At 38.6% G+C, this 23148-nt stretch overlaps 1 protein-coding gene across 3 annotated transcripts in view; it reads left to right on the forward strand.

The window, feature by feature from the left end:
• Positions 1-23148, forward strand: part of LOC136864037 (very long chain fatty acid elongase AAEL008004) — a 367556-nt gene that overhangs the window by 331371 nt on the left and 13037 nt on the right. For all 3 annotated transcript variants that reach the window (XM_067140558.2, XM_067140556.2, XM_067140555.2), the window contains 4 exons: positions 454-510; positions 2129-2234; positions 6730-6866; positions 14036-14203. In XM_067140558.2, coding sequence (XP_066996659.1) covers positions 454-510; positions 2129-2234; positions 6730-6866; positions 14036-14203 — 468 coding nt within the window. The remainder of the gene's footprint in view (positions 1-453; positions 511-2128; positions 2235-6729; positions 6867-14035; positions 14204-23148) is intronic.

Consider the following 23148-nt stretch of genomic DNA (forward strand, 5'->3'; position numbering starts at 1 on the left):
TTCAATCACCAGTTGTAGTGACTATGAACTTGCAAATTTGTTAGGAGTAGCAGTAAGAGTTAATTGGATATTTGGACTTGTCTCAGTATTCATTCTGGCTGGCACCATAGAACAGCAAACGGAAGGCACAGCAGAAAAACAAATAAGAGTGAACAAGGAAAAGCAATACTTCTCAGAGGGTAAACAATCTACAAGAGTTCAGAGTAGACTACAAACATTATATTAGAATCTTGAGTGGTAAGCAGTAAATTCAATTGGAATATGATTAAAAGTTTATTTTTGACCACAAGTAGAAACTCATTTTCAGCATGTCAGTAAAAGCATTTCCTTTTCCAATTGAAAATGAATCCCTAGTAATATTATCTTGCTTGATACTGTATGTGTATTTTGAAGTTTTTGTGCATCAATATTTTATTTGTAGACACCATTCTATTTACTTTTGTCTACTTTCAGATGGTCCATGCATGTTGGTGGTATTATTTCTCAAAATTTACAGAATTTTTTGACACGGTAAGTTGTAATAGATTTGTATGGCATGTAATGTTATAGTTTGTTGAAATCTTCTCACTACCACAGTTTTTATTATTTTGAATTTATAATTTAACAGAATTGCATGGTTTCTTAAATTGGGTATATGTACTGCCCACATAATTTTCATATATATTTTCAAACTCTGTTTTTCCATTCATGTAGTTTTCTTAAAATTATGAAAATGTAGCACTGGATGGAAGGGTTTTAATGAGTATGTTCCTTAAAAATTGTCTGTCTTATCTTTCAAGTCATATGAAATTTCTTCTTAATACCATTTATTGTACTTCAAATTGCCCAGAAGTAAAATTTCAATATGATGGGAGGTTATTAATATTACAGAAATTATATCCCAGTAGAACAAAAGAATGATGCACATTTGCTATGGTGTATTTTTTATCAACCATATATATTTTAGGGAGTTGCAAAACCAGGAAAGGAAATTTTAATAGCCAGAATGAAACAGTCCTTGAAATATAAACAACTCTGGATTATTTTAAAAGTTCTTTAAAACATTTCTGTATTGTGCAAAATAAAAATAACTAATAATAATAATAATAATAATAATAATAATAATAATAATAATAATAATTAATTGCAAGCCTCTGTGGCTCAGGCGGCAGCACACCGGCCTTGTGTTCCTTGGTTCAAATCCTGTTCACTCCATGTGAAATTGTGCTGGACAAAGTAGAGGCAGGACAGGTTTTTCTCTGGGTACTCCAGTTTCCCTGTCATATTTCATTCCAGCAACACACTCCAATATAATTTCATTTCATCTGTTATTCATTAATCATTGCCCCAGAGGAGTGCGACAGGCTTCAGCAGCCGCCACAATTTCTATCCTCGCCGCTAGATGGGTGCTTCATTCATTCCATTCCTGACCTGGTCGAATGAGTGGAAACAGGCTGTGGATTTTCATTTCAGTAATAATAATAATAATAATAATAATAATATTTTATTTCTTAAATGGTCCTCTTTTCCTTTCTTTCCAAATTAATTTTCTTCTAGCAGTTATCCTATGGAAAAAATATTATGACATCTCAATTGTAGATGTTTCTTCCTTCCTTCAGAGAAATACCTTTCATGGTAATGGAGTGATAGCAGATAAATTTACTATATTGCAGTATTCTTTCCACTTTATCCCAGTCAATGATGCTGTTACTTAGGAAACTGGTGCAGTAGAGATTTTGTTATGATGCTTTTGTACCCCTAAAACTAATTATCAATTGCTTCAATGCTGGAGAAACTACCTCTTCTCAGTCCATTAAAATACAGCAATATTCTAATCAAATCCCAGTTGACAAGACTACATTTTAAATGTTTGATGGAGGACTTAGTGGTACATGGGAATGGAATATGTTTAGTCTTCTTTTCCAAATTCCTCTTTCCCATTCAAAGGTCAAATATCACATTTAAACATTCATCCATTGACTTTCTTAATTTCAGAATTTTCTGTGATACAAACATACTTCGTAGTTGAATTGAATTGCTTAATGTTTTCAAAGTACAAGGAAGGATATAATGATACTAATGTAATTTTCAGGTACTTGTTAAGGCTTTTCAGATAGTACTATCTTACAACAATATTGAAATGTTTCAGTTTTTCTTTGTGCTCCGCAAGAAGAACAGCCACATATCAACGCTGCACGTCATCCATCATGGTGTCATGCCGATGAGTGTGTGGTTTGGTGTAAAGTTCACGCCTGGTAAGAATGCTTGTAGAAGTATATTAAGTTGCCTGGAAATTTCTAAGCATTTTGAGTCTAAATGGAACCAATAGTATGGATATAAGAAAAACTACTTGACTTGTTAAGATTTGACAACATACTTCAAAAAATGAATGTTTTATGCACAAAGTTTCCCTGAGGCTTCATCTATACTATTTTCTTTTAAATGTCCAGCAAGGCATTGAGCAATATATAGCTGCCCTCAGCCATCGAGACTCCAGCATATACAGGGTGTATTGATGATGATCATGATGATGGTGATGTTGATGCAAACTTTCAGGGGTGATGGAGGACAGCAAAGGAATCAATTTGAGATAATGAACCATAGTCTGAAAACGTTAAAGTGAAAAGTTATTTATAATCCAGGTTGTTTAACATCCATCCGTTCTTAGCAGTTCAAACTGTACCACGGATATTCGAACGGGTATGACAGAACTTCGTGCAACAATGCCATTTTGAACATCTGTTGTAAATGGAGCAGCTTGTGGAACTTGAAATACAATCAATCAATCAATCAATCAATCAATCAATCAATCAATCAATCAATCAATCAATCAATCAATCACTACTGATCTGCATTTAGGGCAGATTCCATCATTTCCCATTATCCACCTGTAGCCAGGTAGGGGCAAATATGGTTGCTCTCCACTTTCTTCACTCTTTCCACCACTCCTCCTCCCACACTGTGTCCCAGTCCAGGTTTCTAATACTGCATTGGATTGTGTCCTTCCATCTCAATCGTGGTCGTCCGTGGCCTCCCCTTCGTTGCATTTACATTTCTATCTCCTTTTTTAGCATTCTTTCATCACTCATTTGCTTATGTGCCCAAACCATCTTAATCAGCTCTTCTCTATTCTATCATTAATTTTTTCCACTCCAATTTCTTCCTGGATTTTCTCATTCCTTATTTTCTCTTCTGTACTCTTCTGTATCATACTCCTCAAGAACTTCATTTTGGCTGCCTGTATTAGACTCTCATCCTTAGTCATTGTCAAAGTTCACCACATCAAACTGTTCTTGAACATTCATGTCGTCTTCTCCCCAAATTACAATATTATCTGCAAATAACATGTTCATTTCTCTTCCTCCATATGCTGCTTTTGCGGTTTTCATGTCATCCCTTACTATTGTAAACAGGATTGGTGATAGAACACTTCCCTGTCTCAGCCCACTAGTGATTTTGAACTAACTTGTCCTGCCAACTTGTGTTTGCATGCAACTACCACATTCCTCGTACATTGCCATGAACATTTTTATTACTCCCTGTCTGATTCCTTTTTGCACCAGGCTGTCCCAAACTTTAGTTCTGGGAACACTGTCATATGCCTTTTCAGTGTCAATGTCATCGTATCATTCCCATATTCCCATTGCTTTTCCATTAGTTGTCTCAATGAAAATGGGCTTTATTGTTGACCTTCCACTTCTGAAACCAAACTGATTTTCCTTTATCTGATTTTCAACCCTCAACCTTACCCTACTTTCCAGTATCCTCTTCATTATCTTAGCAACATGGGATATCAGAGTAATTCCCTTGTAGTTCTTAAATATTTTGTTATTGCTTTTCTTGAAAATTGGGATGATTGTTCCTTTTTGCCAATCCTCAGGGACCTCCTTATTCTCCCAGACAATCCTGAGAGCTTGGTATGTCCACTGCAGGCCTACAGGTCCAGCTGCCTTTATCATCTCCACTGAAATGTCATCTATTCCAGCAGTTTTTAAATTCTTCATCTTTCTTACTGCCATTTCAATTTCATTCATTGTAATTTCTTTATCCATTTCTTCAACTAATTGCATTTTCTAGTGGTCCGTTGAATGACTGTCATTAGTTCTCATGTTCAGCAACTTCTGAAAATACTCTCTCCATCTATTTCTTATTTATTTTGGCTTTGTTAATATTATACCACCTTCATCCTTCACAAATCTGGTGTTTACTTGATCTCTCTTTTTGTTTCTTAAGATACCATACAACAATTTCTTGCTGACCTGCATATCATCACCCAATTTCTGTGTGAATATGGCCCAGCTTTTCCTCTTTTCTTCCTCCACTACTTTCTTGGCCAAATTCTTTGCCTCCACATATTTTCTTCTACTTTCTTCAGTCTCAGATGTTTTCCATGCTTTCCATGCCATTTTCTTTTCCTTCACTTTACTCTTCGCCCTATCATTTGACCAGTGTCTCTCTGACTTTCACATTTCCTGATGTTCTACCACATACCTTTTCTGCACATCCAACCTGTGCTTCCCTAAACCTTTTCATTTTCAACATTCCCCATCTCCGTCCTGGGTACCAAGGATATTATTTCCCTTTGAAATTCTTCTTGTATGCTTTTCTTCTTAAACTTCCATATTTCAATTCTTTTCTCTCTTCTTAGTGGAGGTTTTTCAATCTTTCCCACTTTCAGTTTTCCTATCTCAACTCTATGATCTCCACCAAAGGCTTCTTCAGGCATGGCTGTAACATCAAAAACGTTCTTCCGGTGTTCTTTTTCGATTATGTAATCAATCATGATCTTAGTTGGTCTGTCTCCTCAACCATACCTTGTTATCTTCTGACTGTTCTTCTTCCTAAACCAGGCGTTTCCAACAATCATTTGGTTCCTCGTGCAAAAATCCAACAACTCGCCTTCTGGATTTACCTTTCCATATCCAAAGGGCCCTACATCATTTTCCTTTCTTTGTCTTTCCATTCCAACTTGTGCATTTAGATCTCCCATCAATAGCACTTCCTTATCTTCTCTCTCTCTCCACTTCCTTTAAAAAGTCCTCTAGATGTTCATCTAAGCAACCCGTTTGTGGGGCATACAACTGGAATAGATCTTTTGTGCCATTTTTAAACTGGAGACTCTTCACCATCATCCTATCACTGACACATTTTGTAGACTCCACATATTCTTGGATTTCTTTTCTAAATATGATGGCCACTCCATTTTTTGCTTCAGGTCCTCCACTGTAATGCAGCCTGTATCCTTCTTTCAGAGGAATCTCTCCTATACCACTCTTCTTGGTCTCACACAGTCAAAGTATGGCTATATCTTTTTCTTTCATGAAGTCAACCAGTTCTTCTGTCTTTCCCATCAGTGTCAGGACATTTACTGTTGCAATCATGATGTTTGATGCTGGTTGCCCACTTCTCACAGTTCTCCCAGCACCCAAAAAGCTGTGCGTCGCGTTTAGCAGGGGACGGCCCAACCTTTTCCGAGGCACCATGTCTGCTTTATCCATATAGGCTATTGTAAAGATGGGCTCGCCACACCTAAAGGCATTTTATACCTACTGCCAGGTTCTGACTTAGGCTGCCCCTAACATGGAGACAGATGCCTTTCGTAGGCGCTCCTCTGGAGTACAGACGCTATGGGTTTGCCTCTTCTGCTATCTACACCGTACTGGAGTTCATCTTCTCCGCTGTAGATGCTGTTGAGGACTTCACTCATAACCCAGGGCAGGGGCCCTCCATATTTATGACCCCTGGAGAGAGGGTGTCCCAGTATTTTAAAGCCCCCAGGAATTGGGCTGCCTGTTGGTCCGCAGGTTGTATTGGGTATTTGAACCAGCCCAACATACTATAGGGGCCCACTATCTGCCACCTGGGGACGTGCTCTGTAGGGGTCAGATTCCCCTGGTTACATTCGGAAGTTAACCTCATCCACAAAGGTTGAGGTTATTTGGAGCTTCTTTGGGATTGTGCAAATTGCAGCATAAATGCTTAATTTTTAATTTTTAAATTCTTCACAAATAAACTCCATTGAATGGAAGAAAAATAAACTTTAATTTCAGTAGTTTACAGGTGTTTTCAAAAGGAATAGTTAATGTGTCAGGAGGCAGTAATGTGGATTATTTTGAGTTAAAAAAAAAAAAAGGGCCATATAAACATGTGTGTGTGTGTGTGTGTGTGTGTGTGTGTGTGTGTGTGTGTGTGTGTGGAATTATAGCTGTTTGTGTGATACACATAGAGCAAACTTACAAATCAATAAATGCACGCAAATAACTTAATGATGCACAAACCTACAATCTCTGGTTTAGGATGGATGAAGAGCAAAATCTACATACAAAAAGAAAAAAGAAAAAAAAAATAAAGAAACCACAAGAGATGAGTCAGTTGCTTGCGTTGTGCATAGTTCTGCCCTCATAAATGAACAGACTATTTCAGAGGAGCTTCACATTCCATTACCCAGAGAGCCAAGAAGTGCGTTGAAGTTGGTTGAGGGATTTTTGAACACATACTATGAACTGTTAAAATTATGTAGGGTTCTTGCATCAATAAATTCATTAATAAATAATTTGTGCATCTTAATATTTTAAGGTTGTTCTGGTGACATTTTGTACTCCGAATAGTCCATAATACTGCCTCTCTCTATATGTAATATTCATACTGAAATTCCCTGTATTATAAGAGGATGCTGCGTTATGTCATGCTGTAATTTTAAGGTTGAGTTCTTTCTGGGCTTTCTTATGTTATTGTTTTTCTGTTTTCTAGGTGGTCATAGTACATTCTTTGGATTGCTGAATACATTTGTGCACATCATAATGTATACTTACTATCTACTGGCTGCAATGGGTCCTAGGTACCAAAAGTATTTGTGGTGGAAAAAGTACTTAACAACATTCCAGATGGTAAGAATTATATCTTAGATGTAGCGTTCTGTTTACTTTGTTTATTATTACAGATAATTGTGTATGGCAGTTGGCTTGGGATGCACTGACAAAAAACAAATACAGACCAGAGGTGCAATTAATGAAAGCTTAACACAGAATATTCTAGTTACGTAAAGAGCAAGATAGAAGGAATAAAATGGTTTGATGTGGAAACAGGACTTTGGCAGGGAAGTCTGTCTCCCCAAATTCTTTGTCAAAAGTGCATAAAATAGATGGGAATAAACACAACTAGCACCTTACGGTTTGCAGTTAAGATGGTGATAAAGAACGAAAATGAAATGGAAATAAGTTAATGTATTAAATGAGGTGACGGAAGAGTGTGGAATGAGAATAAACTTAGAGAAGAGTAAAACAATTTCTAATCTCTTTAACTCTGTTCTTTCTCCTCTTTCCTACATTACCTCTACAGGATTTCATCTTGACTGCCTGAACTGCACTCTTGTCTTGTTTTGCTGTTGTCCATATACCTACTGCATATGTCAATATTCATATATAACACATATAATACAGCATTTCCTTTGGACGTTCTTGATTCAACAGTATATCCCTCACACTCTGGTAAAAGGTGTTTGCTTGATGTACTCTTTCCAGTCTCCTCGGTTATTTTCCAGTCTTCTCTGATCGCACTTTCCAAACTTTTCACAACTTCCATTGGTTTTCCATTAAATACCTCTCTTCCTTCCTTTTCATTTCTCCTTTCTTTATTTCTTTCTTTCTTTCTTTCTTTCTTTCCTTCAAAAGGATTTGGGTTTCAAAACTACAGAATAGGATAGAAACAGGCAACCTGAAATAGTATGGACACATGTTACAAATGGGAGAAGATAGTCCTTAGGAAGTATTTGCAGAGAAAACCAATGGGAAAGCAACCACAAGGAAGGCCTCAAAAGAGGTGGACAGATAAAGTGGAGAATGCAAAGAGAGGAGGAAAGATTGAGAAGATATTAAAAGCAGGAAAAGTGGTGGAGAGACAGACATCGGAGGCCCTTGATTTGTTGCCCAGACCTGGAGAGTAGTAGTAGTAGTAGTAGTAGTAGTAGTAGATTGAAGGTAATATGCTAGTGTTGCTTTTATTTGTTATTGAAAACGCACACACGCCGTGAAATAAGAAATCATTACATTACATTTACATTACTTTTCTTTGCTATAAGCTATGATGGATTTGTCTATTCCTGCATTTTATTATATGATATCTATCACAGAGTTCCAGGCATAACTCGCACACACATGCGTCGTTTGGTTTGTGATATAATTTATTGCGACACACCTTGTGGTGAAAACCATTGATCGCCAGTCTCGTCACATGTCTCATAGCATGATTAGCTTCCATCCAGGTCCTGTCTTGCATAGCAGATGTTGCATAGAAGTCCTTTGGTATGTTGTTTTTCTTCTCATTCAGATCTTGTGTAAGCTGTTTAAAGCTGGTACTAGCTGGAAGTATGAGCTTGCATCTCAGATCCTCTATTAAGGTCGTCTCCCTGTGAGCTTGCATCCGGGAGATAGTAGGTTCGAATCCCACTATCGGCAGCCCTGAAGGTGGTTTTCCGTGGTTTCCCATTTTCACACCAGGCAAATGCTGGGGCTGTACCTTAATTAAGGCCACGGCCGCTTCCTTCCAACTCTTAGGCCTTTCCCATCCCATCGTCGCCATAAGACCTATCTGTGTCGGTGCGACGTAAAGCCCCTAGCAAAAAAAAAAAAAGTCGTCTCCCTGGTAAGCTCATACACTAGCCTCGATCTTGCATTCTGCGGGACTCCTAGAATTCTCTTCAGGTATCTGGCCTTTACTCGTTCCAGTTCTTCCAGCTGTTTGTATGTGAGGTATTCTCCCACTAATTCTAGGCCATATGTCAAAACCAGTAGTATCTTCATCCTAAACAGGTCCATAGCTGTGTTGATCGATAGTTGCGTGATGTTTCTGATTTCATTCATAGCTCTAGTAGCCGCCACTGCTCTAGATCTTGTATGTAGTCTGAAACTCTTTCCCGTCGTTTGGATTGTGATACCTAGGTATTTAAAATTGTTAGCCCTCTTGAGTAGTTTGCCATTGCATTTGACGTTCTCTGCTTCAGTGAGTCTTCCTCCCTTCCTAAACATTACCAATTCAGTTTTCTCTTCGTTTATCTGGATGTCGTTTCTCTCCGCCCATTCACATAGTGTGTTTTATCGATATTTGCAGTTTATCTATATCTGTCGCTGCAATGGCCATGTCATCAGCGTATATGTATATGCTTGTTCCTGCCATTCCTTTGGCGACATCGTACGTAAGGACATTAAACAGGATAGGGCTGAGTGGGTCACCTTGGAGGACACCGTTCGTCTGCGGCAGCCAGTCTGATATGCCTATTCCATCATCTATCTGTATGTGATTTTCTGCCAGTATATTTGATATCAGGGTCGTTGTGCTCGTTCTCCCAATTAGTTTCTCCAGTTTATCTATTAGTACCTTTCTGTAGACCATATCAAAGGCTTTTGAGCAGTCATCAAAAGCCACATACAGTTTTCCTTTTGGCCTTTCTATCATCTGCTTTATTTGCTCCAACAGGTTTTCTACAGCCAGAGTCGTGGACGTTCCCTTTCTAAAACCAAACTGTCCCTCTGGTAGAATGGGTTCTAGCTTCTCTGCCAGCCTATTGGCAAGGATTCCTGTTAAGAGTTTCAGTGATGTAGATTCCAACGCTATTCCTCTATACACGTTTGGGTTTTCTGTGTCTCCTTTACTCTTGTATAATAATTTGATTGCTGACTTTCTCCATTCGTCTGGTATGCTTCCTAGCTCTAAACATTTATTTAGAAGGGAGGTCCATATTGGTAGGTATTCTTGTGCTGTTTTCTTTAAGTATTCACTTCTTATTCCATCTATTCCTGGAGCTCTGTTATTCTTCATTTTCTGTAACGCTCTCCCAGTTTCATCCGTGGTGAAGATCTCGTCAGCTTGTGGAGTCCTAGGTGTCTTAATCATGGGTCTTGTTTCTTTTGAACAGATTACTATTCTTATATGATCTATCCATGTTTCCATGGGTATGTTGGGCTGTATTTTCTGCCTTTTCGGTCTCAAAGCTCGATAAGGGTCTTCCTTTGCCTCCTGTACCATTTTCTTATGCTCTTCTTCCAGGTGTTGCTTTTTCTTCTTTCTTATTAGGTTCTTGTATTTCTTTCGTTCTCGTTGGTATTCTTTGGTGGTTGCGCTTACCATTTGTTCCCTAGTTTTATGTAGTGTTTTCAGTGTCAATTTTCTTTGTTCATAACATTCTCTGTCGAACCATGGCCTCGCCTTCCTATTTGTATCTTGTGTGGTGGCCCCATTTATTATAGTTGATTTCAGCCATGTAGCGGCCTCATCAATATTTCCTGCTCTTATTGCTCTTTCAATCTTATCTTTTTCTTTCATTTTCTCTTTAATTTTTTCCATGTCCAGGATCTTGCCAAAAGTTATATTTTGTCTTTGTTCTAATTTGCTAGTTCTGACGTTTTCTATATTTAATTGTACTGGAATGTGTTTAGGGATGACTGCTTCTTCTTTTTTCACTGTGGTAGCAGGGTGTTTTGTTCTAAAGCCCCTTGTGATTATTAGATCTATTGTGCTAGCCCCGTTATGTCCTATGTATGTCCAGTCCTCCTGTCTGTTGTGTATTGTAAAGCCTTCGTTTGTTAGATACTCCATTACTTCTTTGCATTTTCTATCTTGCCTATTTATTGCACAATTCAGATCTCCCGCAATGATTATCTTATCCATACTTCTACTGTGATCCAAGGCCATCCCTAGTTTGTCTATTATGTCTGTGGCAGTGTGGTCTGGGTTGAAGTAGACTGCTACTATAACTCCAATTCTTGTCCTGACAACCAGCATGTTTTCTTTTCTTAATAGTAGTTTGAAGGGGGCCAGTTGTGGTTTGATTATGCCTAGCACACCGCCCGCTGGTCTTCCTCTTCTCATACACTGTATCGCATAGGCATGAAAATCGTAAAATTCTGGGATGTTCAGTTCTGTGTCCTCTTTTACCATTGTTTCTGTGAGTACTCCACTGTCATAATCGGCCATGATATTTCTCGGGAGCAGGCTCAAGACTCCCCTCAGGCCCTCTACATTCCATGTTATTATATTAATATTAATCCCTGGTTGCCGGACCTCTGAACTTCCAGGATTGCCGAAAGGGCCGACATATTACATCTTCTGGCCAGAAGTGTCCATCGTAGACTGTTTCTAGGTCTTGCATTGGAATGCATATTTTGAAAGCTCTGCTTCCTATTTTGTCATTCACTAGGTCACAGTAAATTTTCCCTTTTACTCAGTTTTCCTGCAGGTATTCTGTGATAGCTTCCTCTGTCGTATCTTTGTCCAGTTTTCCCACGTATAACCAGGCGTATTGTTCCGCTGCCTTTATTTTACTTTCCCCTTGTCTCATTCCCATTTTTCTTCCGTTAATTTATTTTCCTGTCTCGTTTCCCCGTTGTCTGTTCCCGCCTCTCACCGCTGTTGTCCACTCCCTATCCTGGTTTTCTAGTTTAGTTTCATCATTTACAGGTGTTCTAGGCTGCCCTGTTGTTTGCTTCCACTCTTCATCTTCTATTATATATATATTTAAATGTCGTTGGGTCGTTCTTGCTGGCCCCTGCGCTCTTGTCTTGTTACCTTTGTCTCTGCTACGCCGATTTTCGTGTTATCAGCTGTTACCTGTAATTGTAGCTTACCGTGCATTGGTACTTGGGAAGTGGGGGATTTGGTTTGTTCGCCCATGCTGCTTTGAGGGAGCTGCACTTCATCTTCATTACAATATTGTAGTAGGTCCCGACTGTGCATAATTTTCATCTATTTTAGAAGTTGCAGGATTTCGTATGTCTTTGTTTTCTCTTGTTTGGCAGTAAGGGCCAACTCGCACTTTCAGTGTTTTTGAGGTGGTCTGTTAGTATTTCGGCTTGTTTCACTTGTACCTCAAGTATTAATGCTAGTTTCGTTAGTAGGGTCTCACTAAGTGCATCATTAGATTTAACATCTGCTATTTCACATTTTATTTCAGATTTATTTGGGATCATGTCCATTCTCTGGGCCAGGCTCTCTATTTTGTCCCCTCTCACTTGCTTGTTAATTATCTCATGCTTGCACTTTTCACACATCCATAGTAATTTTCAGTTTTTACGTTTCAACATTTCAAATTCACCTACCGTCATTAATGTGCACTCCTTGTGATGCCGTCTTTCGCAAATCCCATCACACTGTATAGATATATCTTCCTCCCTCAGTCTTTTGTTACAAGTTCCGCAAGTTACCACTTCGGCGCTGCGCACTGCAGCGTCCATCACTTTCGTACTATCGGAGCGAACTCCTTGGCTATAAGTTCCTTGAATGCAAGATTCTGGTTTCCTTTCCTCACTGATGTGTGGAAACTTGTCACACGATTATCCTGACCGCATACTCAAAGTAGTTCAAAAATAGCACTTGTAGCACTTGTTGCATAGATTCTGATGCAATTGTTCTTATACAACACCTGAACTTCACTTAAATTCACTAATTTCTCCACGACCTAATGTCTTCTCTCCTTATGTATGACTGTATCGCGCCTGTCCAAAAAACAAATAGAAATGTCTTCAGCAATTGTTGGATGTTTGTTGAAGTAATAGACTACATACTTGGATTTTACACAGCATGACTTCAAATGCAGTATGCTTCTTGAGAAACCTATGTGAAATTAGAGCCATATTGCTCTTACCCACAAAGGGTTATGTTTAGTGTAAAATATATCTTAAAATAAGGTAACAGTGTTTCCTTTCCTCTCAGCAATCATCTTTCAGAATACATCATTCCAGAACGTTTTTTAACCCTGTTCAAAACATATTGTCTGTCCATTATCTTGAAGTGACTTTACTTCCAGCATTGATTTTGAAAAGCATCATTTCTTGGTAGTTCTTCCTTATGACAAGCAACCAGTTTGAACATCTTGCAGAGTATTGTCCAAGGTTTTCATTTAATAATTATCTCTAATTGGCACTGTAGGTTGCTTGCTGTACCTTCTAACCATTTTAAATGTATACATACATACATACATACATACATACATACATGCATGCATGCATAAATATTCATTATAGACTATTATGCTTTTCAGTGTTCAGTCTCAAAGCATCTGTGGGTTACCTGTACACTTCCACAATCCTTTATATGCACATGTTTTTGTGGTCTCATGAAGTTCTATACCTCTTTATCTTTAAATCATTAAAAACAGTCTAACCACTGTCACCTTGGTTTCCTTCTGCGTGACCCCCACAACCGAAGCCAGTTTATAAGCACATCTGTTCATAAGCTCATCTCATCTGTTTGTACGAGTAATTATTTTTCTGTAAGTCATGCCTGTTACTTCCAATGTATAAATAAGATATGCTGAATTCAGTCTGCTTTCACTCCCTTATGGCAAAGTCATCCTTGAAAACAGTTACAGGACGATAATTTTGTCAGAACACTTCTTTCTTAAGACCTTTCATCGCAACTTTGAGTTCACTGATTCAAGTCTTGCCACACATTGATTTGATTTCAGATCTTAAAGTACTGTTCCAGTTTTGTATTTCCTATATTCAATCCTACATTTCTTCCCAACTGATATCAGTTTAGTCTTGAATGTGCTAATTTTCATACCATACTCGCTGCATCTCTTTTAAAGCCCCCCAAAGAATTGGATAGCAGGCTTTCAGCACAGTTAGCCATAAAGACAGTCATTGGCTGTTCACTGTATTTCATCCCTGCAATGTTATACCGGTAACTCTTCAGTAAGTGATTCTTGTAAACTGTGTACAATAATGGTGAAAGATGACAGCTTTGTCCAACCTCTGTAAATACTTTGAACCAAGAACTCGTGCTACCATCAGTTCTCACTGTGGCTCAAATTTAAACAGTTCACGTATAGCAAGGATTACAAAGACATTGTATATTAGGGTGCAAATCATTTACAATGGTTAGAATTAATTAAAATTCTTTGTAAACAAACGTAATATTCTTTGTTGAATATGACCGTATAAGTTAAGAGAGCAAATTGATAATGAAATAACACCACGCATGCATTGTACCAATATCTTGTATAATAGTGCCTTTCCCAACAAACTTCCTCTTTGTGATTTACTGTGCAACTTTCTGTTTGCAGGTTCAGTTTGTCGCCATAATGGTTCATGCATTCCAGCTACTTTTTATTGATTGTAACTATCCTCGTGCCTTTGTCTGGTGGATTGGAATGCATGCAGTAATGTTCTACTTCCTCTTCTTTGATTTCTACAGGCAGGCATACATGAAGAAGCAGGAACGTAAAATGAAGGTAATGAATTTTTTTTTTTTTTTTTGCTCTAGTTCTTAACTGTATGTACTCCAATAACTTTTTTACAATTTATGTAATTTACATCATAGTACACTGAACGATTTTATGCTACAGTTTTTGAGTAATACATATAATCAAATCTTCCAAGACATGGTGATAACTATTGCTTTCAATTTCTAGCTTCCAACTCTTCAAACACATTGTCAAGAAAAAAATCAAACTAGTCAGTGTGAGAATATCGAACAATTATAGGATTTTCATCATTAGAATGCACTTGTCTAATTCTTGTTTTGCTCATGAAAGATAAATTTTTTTACTATTTTGTTTTAAGTCGCACCAACACTGATAGGTTCTATGGCGACGATGGGGTAGGATAGGCCTAGGAATGATGGCCTTGGCATGAAAATGGGGAACCAACAGAAAACCTGTTTCAAGGCTGCGGACAGTGCGGTTCGAACCCACAATCTCCCACATCCAAGCTCACAGTTGCGCACCTCTCACCGCATAGCCAACTCGCCCGGCTGAAAGATCAATAATATTCAAGAAAAATAGGTAGAAAGTCTGTATGTGAAAATTTTTACATCAAAAAATCAATCTCTTTATTTGCAAATGAGGTGTCTACCTCGGTGGCAAATGGTACACTAAAATACATTGTCAAGCACTAAATTTTAAATTAACAAGAGAAGAAATTTTTTTTTTTTAGAATACAATAATATACAATTTATGCTAACATTTTTTTTCTATTAAACAAACAGATCATCCTTAATAAATTTATTGTTTACAAAATTCTACTTATAATATCTCCTATACTTACAAACATAGTCAACTCATATACAGTATGCGGAATTACTTCAAATAATACTATGCAACTGGTATAAGATTAAAATTTACATTTATTTACTTTTTTTTTTACCCATTTTGGAACCTAAGTAGCTACTTTCTTGCCTTTACCATGCAAAGTATGTTCCTTTGGGGAAAAAAAATCCATATAAAATCTGGAATGAAGAAATGAATACCTACATTATACTATCAAGAATAAGTCTGCGATTGAAGGCTTCTCAATCTAGCAAGAGGTAGTAGGAAAACAAGAAACATGAACAGACTACTCATTGTCGACGTCAGTCGCAACAACGTGTCTGTTGTAGACGTGAGAATGCAAAGAGTTGATCTTTCAGCTCCTAGAAAAATTCTGCAGTGCATGCCTTATGCACTTTTTGTTACTGAAACTGGTTGATGTGCAGTTTCTTCAGCTGTCTCTTGAATTAGGAGTTCATATAATATATCTAATTACATTTCTTGCCTTGCTCAAATGTTCTGTACATTTCCTTAATTGAAAACAGATTTTGTGCACTTCAAGATGTGATCTTTATTCATCAAATAGTCGGATATTCCTCCACAGCAAAGTCCATCTTTCTAGTAATTTAAAATTCCATCCATGTAGAAGTGGTGCAGAAGTCTTCCAATTACATTTTAGCAGCATTAAAATCATTAATGATAAATGAAAATGCACAGCCTGTTTCCAGTCATTTGACCAGGTCAGTAATGGAATGAATGAAGCCCCCATCTAGTGGCGAGGATAGGAAATGTGCCGGCTGCTGAGGCCTGTTGCACTCATTAACCCTCAAATGGTCTATGTAAAAGACTGTTACGGTCACACGATTTTCAGGATTTTTGTATACTTTCACTAAAAATTCTTAAAAATAGGTTTTAAAAGGAAATCACTCAGTGTAATACATTTTTATTAAATCGTATCATAGGCTATTGAAATAAATATATTTTTGTTTTGTACCTTTCATTATATCTTTACAGCCATCCTGAGTTTCCAAAAAAGTGTTCCAAAATGATATTATCAAAATGTTTGCGCCCATACCAGACACTGAAATACTCGACTTACCCGAGAAAGTCAAATCACAATGTTCACAATTTTATGCACTTCAAAAAATATAAACACTTTTGATGTTATATACACAAATAAAGATACGTATACATATATACATAAGCACTAGAACGCCTCCGTGAAGTCACTCAGAGGAGCTACCAGATCTAGACTGCTCTCCTTTTATTCCTCTCCTTTCAGGACTCCTAAAGTGCTGTAAATTGTGGTAACACTCCCTGTGAACTGCATAGTTACAACCTGGGCACAAATACCGGGTCCTTCCTCTTTTTTGTTGGTCCACAAATTGCACATAAACGTTCCAGCTTTCCAGGAAGTCTGTCAATGTCACTGCCATTATCACTCATATCACTCGCGTCACTCATTATTTCATCCAACATTTTCCGAATGGGACTTGAACCTAAATTACTCGCCATTTCCGCAAATAACTGATAAAAACAGCGCGTACAACAGAAAGACACCGTGATGCGGCAAGGCGCCATATTGTACTGCGCAGTTAAGGTAGCGAGCCTAATGGCTGAATTTTAAGACTGCGCAGTTCATTTAAATGGCGGTCTACAGCCTAGCAACTAGAGTAAAAAGAGAAACTGGAATCTGCTGTTTAAAATGATACTATATTGTGCCCTTGCAAAGGCACCAAATGCGGTGATCTTCTTTCTTCATATGTGCGCCGGCTGCTCCTGTAAATAATGACATTTAAATGATACTCACCGCTGCATGTAGACTCTTCTTTCTCAGTCGTGGTGCGTCCGAAAATATCCCACGGGTTGATGGCCACACATCGATCTGGGAATGAGGAGATGAAAAGATGGGGTAAACTAAACTATAAATGACGGTACCCAAAGACTGAATTAAAATTTAAATAAATAAACTGATTTATTGAACAAAGTGCAAAGTGCCAAAAATTGAAAATAAACTGGAGAAAATAAAGTGAAATGAAATAGAAATTAAACAAAAATAGAAGATCTACCTTCCAATAACTCAATTATCTGCCTAATAAAATTGACTGAAGGTCGATCAAATTTAAATTATTCCAGATTACGTCGACACTGTCTCCAAGACGCTGACGTGAATAAAATTCAAAAACACTGGTCAGAAATACCACCTCATTTGAAATACTGAATTTTGTAATACATTTGAAAATGTCTACCAAAATAAACTTGCGTAGTTGAATAATTAATTGGTTAAGTCATCAAATCAACACTGACTCAGAGGTGTTTATCAAATATTTAACACATGTGACTCAGTTGGGAAACACCCAACTCTAAATACTCATGGACTGCACTAACCATGTGTAACAAATAAGAGAAAGAATTTAATAAAGAAAACAACCATGAACATTGTACTTCATCTACCACATAACCATTGCCACATTTTAAACTACTCATGGTTGAAACAAGAAATATTGAAATATGAACCTGAGTGTTACAATCACTCATTTAATTATTTAAACCACACTTGCATGACTGTGATAGCCTGGACCTCTTAAATATAAAATTAATTAGGCCAAGTGCCTCATGTTTACATCTCAAATGAAAGCGATCCCTTTACATTATTAATTTTACTCCATTTGCCGCTGCCTGCATTTTCATTACGAATTCATATTTTGTGGTACCACCACTAGATGGAGGCAGATCCCATCTCATTTACCTCATTCATTTGCGGCACTTATAATACAACTGGTTTATTAAAGATCGCTTCATTTTCCTAATTGAAACGTAGTGGATTTCTAAGGCTTGGTAATTACTGAATGTCTGGTATGAGCATACCACTACTATAGTTTTGACTATGAACTAATCAATGATCTCTTATCCTAACACATGAAATCTTATTTACATAAATGAACCTGTTAATGGAGAAACACTGCTCCAACAAAAAAAATTACTGAAATCAAAACTAACCTAACTACACTTGCTTATTTACATCAATCAAATACAAATAATTCACGTATGATCAGATCCTACAAATAAACGGTGAAAGAGATACATAAAGAAAGAATACCAACAAAAATCTAGATCCCAACACCGCTGCCTGCTGAAAATTGAAAAAAAAAAAAAAAATTGCGCAAATATATCGGAGTCTAAAGAAACTTTTACCCAGCTACAAGTAACAAAATATTGTGAATTTGATGGCAATCTTCTAACCTCAGACGAAAAATGTCTGGCCATGACACTATTCAGCCTCTATGGACAATAATTACTAGTATTACATGTCATCCATGATTCTACATGACTGTCAAAATACATTTTTTTTTTTTTTCAATCAATACTGATCTGCATTTAGGGCAGTCGCCCAGGTGGCAGATTCCCTATCAGTTGCTTTCCTAGCCTTTTCCGAAATGATTTCAAAGAAATTGGAAATTTATTGAACATCTCCCTTGGTAAGTTATTCCAATCCCTAACTCCCCTTCCTATAAATGAATATTTGCCCCAGTTTGTCCTCTTGAATTCCAACTTTATCTTCATATTGTGATCTTTCCTACTTTTATAGACGCCATTCAAACCTATTCGTCTACTAATGTCATTCCACGCCATCTCTCCGCTGACAGCTCGGAACATACCCCTTAGTCGAGCAGCTCTTCTTCTTTCTCTCAATTCTTCCCAACCCAAACATAGCAACATTTTTGTAACGCTACTCTTTTGTCGGAAATCACCCAGAACAAATCGAGCTGCTTTTCTTTGGATTTTTTCCAGTTCTTGAATCAAGTAATCCTGGTGAGGGTCCCATACACTGGAACCATACTCTAGTTGGGGTCTTACCAGAGACTTACATGCCCTCTCCTTTACATCCTTACTACAACCCCTAAACACCCTCATAACCATGTGCAGAGATCGGTACACTTTATTTACAATCACATTTATGTGAATACCCCAGTGAAGATCTTTCCTTATATTAACACCTAGATACTTCCAATGATCCCCAAAAGGAACTTTCACCCCATCAACGCAGTAATTAAAACTGAGAGGACTTTTCCTATTTGTGAAACTCACAACCTGACTTTTAGCCCAGTTTATCAACATACCATTGCCTGCTGTCCATCTCACAATATTTTCGAGGTCACGTTGCAGTTGCTCACAATCTTCTAACTTATTTATCACTCTATAGAGAATAACATCATCCGCAAAAAGCCTTACCTCCGATTCCACTCCTTTACTCATATCATTTATATATATATAAGAAAACATAAAGGTCCGATAACACTGCCCTGAGGAACTCCCCTCTCAACTATTACAGGGTCAGACAAAGCTTCACCTACATTGATTCGTCACTCTGCTCACATATTACCTCGTGCTTTAACTCGCATATCTGCCGAGCATCTACTTTCCCTGGAACTATTTGAAACAATACAGGCTTCTGCCTACAATCATAATCCATGTCGTTACATATTTAACACACGTGATTCAATTATTCATCTCTCAATTCTATTTATTCCTCATTATTCTCGACGTAGTAACTCATAATACGGCCTCCCTCATATCCGGCGGGTGAAATAACTGTCGTTCACATCTCTATTTCTTACGACACTGTTCATGACATGGTCCAAATATCACATTTCCATTATCAACGCAGATCATCAGGGACATTATTCACTTAGCTCAATCTTTAGATCATTCTCTGCTTCACATATCACAAAATATCAGAGCTGACGTATCAATGGCTTCCTGTCACTAACTGTTTACTAAAATGACGAGATTGCCTCTCAAAAACATGGCTATTAAAAAAGTGTAACTGCAATTACACACAGAAATAAATATTTGCGTGTCCACCAAATCGTCGCAAAAATACACGGTATAAGAGCTACCGGAAACGGTCATCTGAATGATTACACAACATGAAACAAGCTGAATGCGCTAGTAGCAAAAGTAAGCATAAAAAATCAACAAGGCGGCATATACAAAATCATAACTTCAACAGAAATATCGCTCATAACTAACGTTATAACATGATATTATTATTAATCTGCATTTCAATCATTTAAATCTCATACCATAGCATTCTAATCTGTCAAAGTGACTTACTACAAGATGATCCAGAAATAATATGCAAACACATCTACGTAAAGGAAGTACGCAAATAACCCTAGCTCACACATTATTATTATTATTATTATTATTATTATTATTATTATTATTATTATTATTATTATTATTATTATTATGTGAATTATTTACAATTCTATCTAACAGTCTAAGCTACATTTGATCATCGATTGGTTCATAGTCCTACATATTTATTTATTCATTTTGTTGCTCATTACCTTAGTGCTGGAGGCAGGTTGGATCACCCTCCGGGCTCTGTCATGATGAATTAGAATTCCATCTTGAAGCTGATGTGGTATTCCGAAATATCACACACGCATACTTGATACATTTTTATAAAGGCATTACACATGTTCACATTTACCTAAACACTCGCATTTTCTAGCACTTCAATGAAGATTATACAATAGCACTGCATAAACACCTGACGTGAAGTCGAAAGTTTTCTCTCCGCTACCTGCCTGGCGTCGTGCTGTGGCTCACACACCCCTCTCAGTTTGTTTGTTTAAGGCTTACCGGTTGTTCACCTCTTCGGAACATAACAGTGTAGTCAAGGTCTTAACATCGCGGCCTTCCATTAATGAAACAGTCATTCTCCTCCCTGTAACTGCTTTAACTAATTTCTCCCCCGTAACATCTCGCTTGCCATAACAGTTCATTGAAAGTGATGAAAACAAGCTAAAAGTACTGTTTCCAATGATGTGTGGAGAAATTGTATACTAATCGTCCTCCAAAATAAAAGAATAAAATGGCCTTTCAACAAATATCCAAACTACACGTGGATTAGAAAAATTTTATGCAGTTACATGTTGCGACATTTTTCCATTGTCCCTCTCGGTTGGTTGTGTAAGTTCATTTAAGGCAAGTGTTAAAAAGTGTAGCTATTGCCTGATTATCTCTGCATAAATTCAAATAAATATAAAAGTTTGTTAAAGTGTTCATTTCTCCTGAAATATTACTCTCAAGTACACTGACTGACAGAGCAAATGCAACACCAAGGAGGAGTGGTCAGAACTTTATGCCAATTGCAGGGTAGACTGACGTCACCAAGGTATGCTCATGATGTGAAATGCGCCGCTGTGCTGCGCACGTAGCGAACGATAAATGGGACACGGCGTTGGCGAATGGCCCACTTCGTACCATGATTTCTCAGCCGACGTTCATTGTAGAACGTGTTGTCGTGTGCCACAGGACACGTGTATAGCTAAGAATGCCAGGCTGCCGTCAACGGAGGCATTTCCAGCAGACAGACGACTTTACGAGGGGTATGGTGATCGGGCTGAGAAGGGCAGGTTGGTCGCTTCGTCAAATCGCAGCCGATACCCATAGGGATGTGTCCACGGTGCAGCGCCTGTGGCGAAGATGGTTGGCGCAGGGACATGTGGCACGTGCGAGGGGTCCAGGCGCAGCCCGAGTGACGTCAGCACGCGAGGATCGGCGCATCCGCCGCCAAGCGGTGGCAGCCCCGCACGCCACGTCAACCGCCATTCTTCAGCATGTGCAAGACACCCTGGCTGTTCCAATATCGACAAGAACAATTTCCCGTCGATTGGTTGAAGGAGGCCTGCACTCCCGGCGTCCGCTCAGAAGACTACCATTGACTCCACAGCATAGACGTGCACGCCTGGCATGGTGCCGGGCTAGAGCGACTTGGATGAGTGAATGGCGGAACGTCATGCTCTCCGATAAGTCACGCTTCTGTTCTGTCAGTGATAGTCACCGCAGACGAGTGTGGCGTCGGCGTGGAGAAAGGTCAAATCCGGCAGTAACTGTGGAGCGCCCTACCGCTAGACAACGCGGCATCATGGTTTGGGGCGCTATTGCGTATGATTGCACGTCACCTCTAGTGCGTATTCAAGGCACGTTAAATGCCCACCGCTACGTGCAGCATGTGCTGCGGCCGGTGGCACTCCCGTACCTTCAGGGGCTGCCCAATGCTCTGTTTCAGCAGGATAATGCCCGCCCACACACTGCTCGCATCTCCCAACAGGCTCTACGAGGTGTACAGATGCTTCCGTGGCCAGCGTACTCTCCGGATCTCTCACCAATCGAACACGTGTGGGATCTCATTGGACGCCGTTTGCAAACTCTTCCCCAGCCTCGTACGGACGACCAACTGCGGCAAATGGTTGACAGAGAATGGAGAACCATCCCTCAGGACACAATCCGCACTCTTATTGACTCTGTACCTCGACGTGTTTCTGCGTGCATCGCCGCTCGCGGTGGTCCTACATCCTACTGAGTCGATGCCATGCGCATTGTGTAACCTGCATATCGGTTTGAAATAAACATCAATTATTTGTCCGTGCCGTCTCTGTTTTTTCCCCAACTTTCATCCCTTTCGAACCACTCCTCCTTGGTGTTGCATTGTCACTGTCAGTCAGTGTAAATACATGGCTCACTCGGATGCCAACAAGTGTCTCTGATCGTGTTCCTACCAGACTCAGAATTCACAAAAGAAAACGTTCACACAAGACTGAACTCACTCCGTACAAGACTGAATTAGACATCAACACGTCTGGATTAAACACCAACTAACTAAAGATTCACCACGCTGCTCGTTGGTTTTGTAAACAGTTCTCCCCCCACTTCGAAAATAGTTCTGTGGAAGGGATGTGGCGTAGTAATCTTGCACTTGGGACCGATTTATCATATGTCCGTAGGTTAAAGCTTTAAAAAATATGTACAAAATCTTCCTAATTTCGGTCTGACTTGTTATATTGCGCCGTGGGAAATGATTACAGGGTAATCCATACGACGGCGTGCGTCATCGGCGTTATTTTCTTCCTGCGAATGGTCTCTTCCCGCCATGATGGTTCAGTTCCTGGGCAATACCACTCTTCCGTGTAAAGTTAAAATTTTCTTTATTAACCATTAATTAATCACACATTTGTACGGATAAATTTTCAAATATTATTAGGAAGTCAGGACACTGTTTTTCCACAACTACTCCGGGCTCCAAATAGCGAATTACTGGCTGTAGATTCCCGCTATGACAAGACATTTAAATT

The sequence above is a fragment of the Anabrus simplex genome, chromosome 2 (genome assembly GCF_040414725.1).
Source record: "Anabrus simplex isolate iqAnaSimp1 chromosome 2, ASM4041472v1, whole genome shotgun sequence".
Classification (NCBI taxonomy): domain Eukaryota; kingdom Metazoa; phylum Arthropoda; class Insecta; order Orthoptera; family Tettigoniidae; genus Anabrus; species Anabrus simplex.